The sequence below is a fragment of the Pristiophorus japonicus genome, chromosome 14, assembly GCF_044704955.1.
Source record: "Pristiophorus japonicus isolate sPriJap1 chromosome 14, sPriJap1.hap1, whole genome shotgun sequence".
Taxonomy (NCBI): domain Eukaryota; kingdom Metazoa; phylum Chordata; class Chondrichthyes; family Pristiophoridae; genus Pristiophorus; species Pristiophorus japonicus.
This window is the reverse complement of record NC_091990.1, coordinates 136,659,181-136,664,045: the sequence shown is the minus strand read 5'-3', so window position 1 is coordinate 136,664,045 and position 4,865 is coordinate 136,659,181. Positions and strand designations below refer to the sequence as shown.

The window sequence follows — 4,865 nt, the reverse complement described above, 5'->3', positions numbered from 1 at the left end:
AATCAGACAGGCCAAGCTCGCATACAATAGAAGAGAGCAGATGCGGACCGGGAGAGAGAACTCTGAGTTGCAACCCCTAACTACTGTGGAGCAATGCGTTTCTGCCCTGATGGGCACACAAGTGGGTGCGGTGGCGGTGGGTCAGGCTGAGACCCCTCGGGACAGTGACAGTATGTTGAGTTCCTTTGCAGCCTCTAGTAGGCCACTTAGCTCTGACACCACAATCCTTCACCACTTTCCATGAGACTGGCATTTCCAAATGTCTTTCCCAGTCCTGGCCTCCTCCCCTGCAGGTAACCACTCTTCTCTGTCTTTGTGCTTTCAGATGATGACTCAGATGGCCAGGAGCTGCACGTCAGCCTTCCACTGCAGGTGATGGTGGAGAGCAGGAGAAGGCAGAAGACACCTCTCTGGACGTGACAGAAGATCCAACATCCTCAGAGAGCAGGGCCAGCAGCTTTTTGGTGGAAGGCATGGTCGAGGAGTTGGAGGTAGATGATGACCCAGTGGCCTGCAGCAACGCCATGGGGAAGGGGAAAGCAGGAGGCCAGCTCTCCGGAGGGTGAGTGCGCGCCTAAGTGATGCTCAGCAGCACTCTGATGATGATGAGCCCGAAATAGAGGATGTCGCAAGACAATCATTGCGGATGCACAGTGATCTGCTGGGTGCATTGGCAAGGGTGTTCGAGAGTCTCGATGCACTAGCTGTGAGGATGGAGGAGTCCTTCTCAACTGTGGCACATGCCTCTCAGCAGCCCGCGGAGCCCATCCTTGGTAGATACCAGTGGATGTTGAATGCTTCAAATGACCATGGGGTCCCAGACATAGTGGCATGGGCTATGGCTGACATGGCAATAGCTATTGAGCACCAGGCCAACATTATGGTAGGCCTGCAGACTGTCATGTCATCAGTGCGTGGTGGCATCAATCAGCTCTGTGGTATGCTGCAGTCACAGAGTGTGCTCATGTAGAGCCATTTGATGCCATGCAGGCACTGACCGCTGCCATCGTGTCTGGGGCCCCATCAGTTACACAGGGAACTAACATTGCCGAGGCAGGGCAGCAATCTCTGCTCAGCCAGATAGCTCCAGATGCTGAGGCTCTGCCCTATGAGAGTAGGAGCATGTCGGGTCTGTTGGAGCATGATGTCCTCTGTCGGGAAGACATCATTCCACCCTTGCCCTGCTGCTCTCTGGAATCCATCCACCACAGAGTGATGCCGCTCTTGCTGAGGTGATGCAGTCCACAGCCAGCCTTCCAGGACCCGAGCTGGTGGGGAATATCCTGCTAGGCTATCAGATATGGCAGCGGAGTCAACAGAGCGACCTTCTACCAGCCTTGCTGCAGGCACTGAGACCCCATTGAGGAGGAGCAGTAGGTGTGGGAGGGGGGTAAAAGAGAAGGGGCAGAAAAACACTCAGGAAACCCGCTAAAGATGTGTGTGCTAGTGGCCACAGATGGTGACCTTACTCGAATATGAACTCATGTAAATAGTTGCACTTGGATGAGCCACTAAAGAATTGTGTGATAGTGCCCAGAGATGCTGTCCTTGGTCGAATATGAACTCATGTAAATAGTTGCATGTGGATGTGTGCGAGAATGTTTCAAGGTCTGGTTTCAATTAATCTTTGTTGTGGATGATGGTGTCCTTTTGAGTTTCTTTACAGCACATTATGAGTTTTTTTGACAATAAAAATTATTTTAATTTGTCACATTCTTGTCTTGCCATTTATATACATGGAAGCTTGGAGAGTGGGGCACAATGTCTTCAGCAGATCGTTGGGTGAATAGGCTGACCATTCGGCACATCTTGTGTCATTCACTGGAATCGATGCGCAATGAGTCTGTTACGAGCAGTCCTTGCAGCCGCAACAGTGTCAGGCTGCCTCCTCCTTGACTGAAGCTCCTCATCTTCCTTCTCATTGTCATCTTCCTCCTGAGGTGGATCATCCATCCCTGCTAGTAATGGCTGCCCCCTCATGATTGCCAGGTTGTGCAGCATGCAACACACAACGGTGAAGATGGACACTTTATCAAGTGAGTACTGAAATAGCCCTCCAGTGTGGTCAAGGCAGTGGAAACGCTGCATCAGAACCCTGATAGCTTGCTCTATAATGGTCCTAGTTGCGATATGACTGCTGTTGTAGCGCTGCATGGCAGGTGTGGTGGGATTGCGGAGGGGTGTCTCCAGCCAGGTGCCGAGACCATATCCTTTGTCGCCGATGAGCCAGCCACGTGCTTCATGCAGTGGCTGGAACAGTTGTGGCACACTGCTCTCCCGCAGGATGAAGGCACCGTGGCAGCTGCCAGGATAGCGTGCATTGACAGTGAGGATCATCTGCCTGTGATCGCAGGCCAGCTGAATGTTGAGGGAATGGTAGCCCTTTCGATTGCGGAACACCTCTCCATTGTGAGGCGGGGCCTGCAATGCCACATGCGTACAATCAATGGCCCCCCGAATCATGGGGAAGACCGTTATCCTGGCGAAGCCACGGGAGTTCTCATCCTGGCTCTCCCTGGACATGCTGAACTTTACGTAGTCCATTCGTCGGTTGTAGAGAGCGTCAGTCACCTGGCGAATGCAGCAATGTACTGCAAACTGCGAGATGTTGCATATATCGCCGACAGGAGACTGTAAGTTGAGGGCAACTGTCACTTTCACTGCCACTGACAACGAGGTCCTGCCGTGGATTGCAATATCTTCTTTAGGACATCACAAACACACACTTACACAAGGTGGCTCAACAGGAACTTGTCATGTGACCTTGTCACATGCTGCTTTAATTATATACATCATTAGTTGCATTACCACAGTAGTCCACTCTTCTCTTCATCCTAGGCAGCCCCCTGGAGTAGAGGATGACTTGCTTACACACTAAAATGAGTTCTGATGTGATTGATGAGACCAATGGAGACATACAATCTCTATCACAGGTGGGTGGTTGGAGGGACGGGTGGATGGGGTGCTTGATTTGTCGTACGCTCCTTCCTCTTTTTGTGCTTGGCTTCCACGTGCTCCCAGCGAAGAGACTCGAAGTGTTCGGTGCCTTCTCAAATGCTCCTCCTCCACTTTTGGGCCAAGGATTCCCAAGAGACGGTGGAGAGGTAGCATTTTTTCAAGGAGGCTTTGAGGGTGATCTTGAAGCATTTTCTCTGCCCTCCTGGGGGCTCGCCTGCCGTGGCTTGGCTTGGAGTAGAGTGCTTGTTTCGGGTATCTAGCATCCGGCATGTAGACAATGTGGCCCGCCCACTGGAGCTGGTTGAGTGTGGTCAACGCCTCGATGCTGGGGATGTTAGCCTGAGAGGGAACTCTGACATTGTTGCGCCTATCCTGCCAATGAATTTGCAGGATTTTGCGGAGGCAGCGTTGATGGTATTTTTCCAGTGCTTTGAGGTGCCTACTGTACATAGTTCATGTCTCTGAAGCATATAGGAGGGTGGATATCACTACTGCTCTGTAGACCATGTTCTTAGTGCTGGGTTTGAGATCCTGGTCTTTAAACACTCTTTTGCTCAGGCGCCCGAAGGCTGCACTGGCACACTGAAGATGGTGTTAGATTTCATCATCGATGGCTATCCTTGATGATAGTAGGCTCGCAAGGTATGGGAAGTGGTCCACATTGTCCAAGGGCTCATTGTGGATCTTGACAATCGGGAGAGGGGGTGGGGGGGAGGGGAGGGGGAGCAGTACTGTGTGGTGGAGGCTGGTTGGTAGAGGACCTTTGTCTTACTGCTATTTAATGTGAGACCCAGACTCTCGTACGCTTCAGTGATGGTGTCAACGATGGTTTGGAGTTCAGACTCCAAGTGTGCACAAATGCAAGCATCATCTGCATATTATAATTCAGTGACAGAATTTGGAGCAACCTTGGAATTGGACTGAAGGCGACGGAGGTTGAACAATTTCCCGCTTGTCCTGTACATTAACTCCACTCCAGCGGGGAGCTTGTTAAGAAAGAGATGAAGCATTGCAGCGAGGAAAATTGAGAAGAGTGTAGGTGCAATGACACAGCCTTGCTTGACTCCGGTCTGCATTTGTATTGGGTCAGTGGTGGATGCATTGGTAAGAATCATGGCTTGCATGTCATCGAGAAGTAGGTGGATTTATGAGGACAGCTGAATTTGAGAAGTATATTCCACAATCCCCTGCAGTTGACAGTCGAAGGCTTTTGTGAGGTCAAAGAAAGCCATGTACAAAGGTTGATGCTGCTCCCTACATTTTTCTTCGATTTGTCGCACGGAGAAGATCATGTCCGTTGTGCCCCTTAGTGGGTGGAATCCGCTTTGCAATTCTGGGAGGAGCTCTTTAGCCACTGGGAGGAGACGATTGAAGAGGATTCTTGCGATGATTTTCCCTGTGGCAGACAGCAGTGAAACTCTTCTGTAATTAGACTGCAGTTGGACTCTGTAGTGTGTGGAGAAAGAGTCAGACTGAACACTGTGAGCTCAAAGTAAAGTGTGACCATAGTCTTTTATTGCAGGTCTCCAAAGTGCCTCTCCAACCTGTGAAGCACTCTTAAATACGTGTGCTCCCAAGGGGTTTTGACATCCCTTGGGACTCTGGGGAATGAGCCCTCTGGTGGCTGTACAGAATATGTACAAGTCCAGATACATAAAAACATTCCCCCCCCCAAAGTCAATAGTGTAACTATTTACAATGTGAGACGATCTGGGGCCCTTCTTGCCCTGGTTGATCATCTCGGTGTGAAAGCTGGTGTTGTTGAATCATTTGTTGGGCCCTCGCTGGGCTGCTGTGCAGCTGGCCTTGCTGGGCTGCCTGGTGTCTTAGGCCCTACAGGGCTGATGTGGATGATGGGTTCTGCTTCGTGGTCAACCGTGGTGTCGGTTGCCACTGGTGTGTGTGTT

General features: G+C 51.0%; 1 protein-coding gene across 1 annotated transcript; it reads right to left on the bottom strand.

Annotated features, from left to right (window-relative positions):
* Nucleotides 1–1,818: 1,818 nt before the first annotated feature.
* On the bottom strand, nucleotides 1,819–2,833 carry LOC139279644 (putative nuclease HARBI1). Its single transcript, XM_070898752.1, has 2 exons — nucleotides 2,809–2,833; nucleotides 1,819–2,702 (listed from the first exon to the last, which is right to left on the bottom strand). Exons 1-2 carry the CDS (start codon nucleotides 2,831–2,833, stop codon nucleotides 1,819–1,821), a joined length of 909 nt encoding a protein of 302 aa, XP_070754853.1.
* Nucleotides 2,834–4,865: the final 2,032 nt, after the last annotated feature.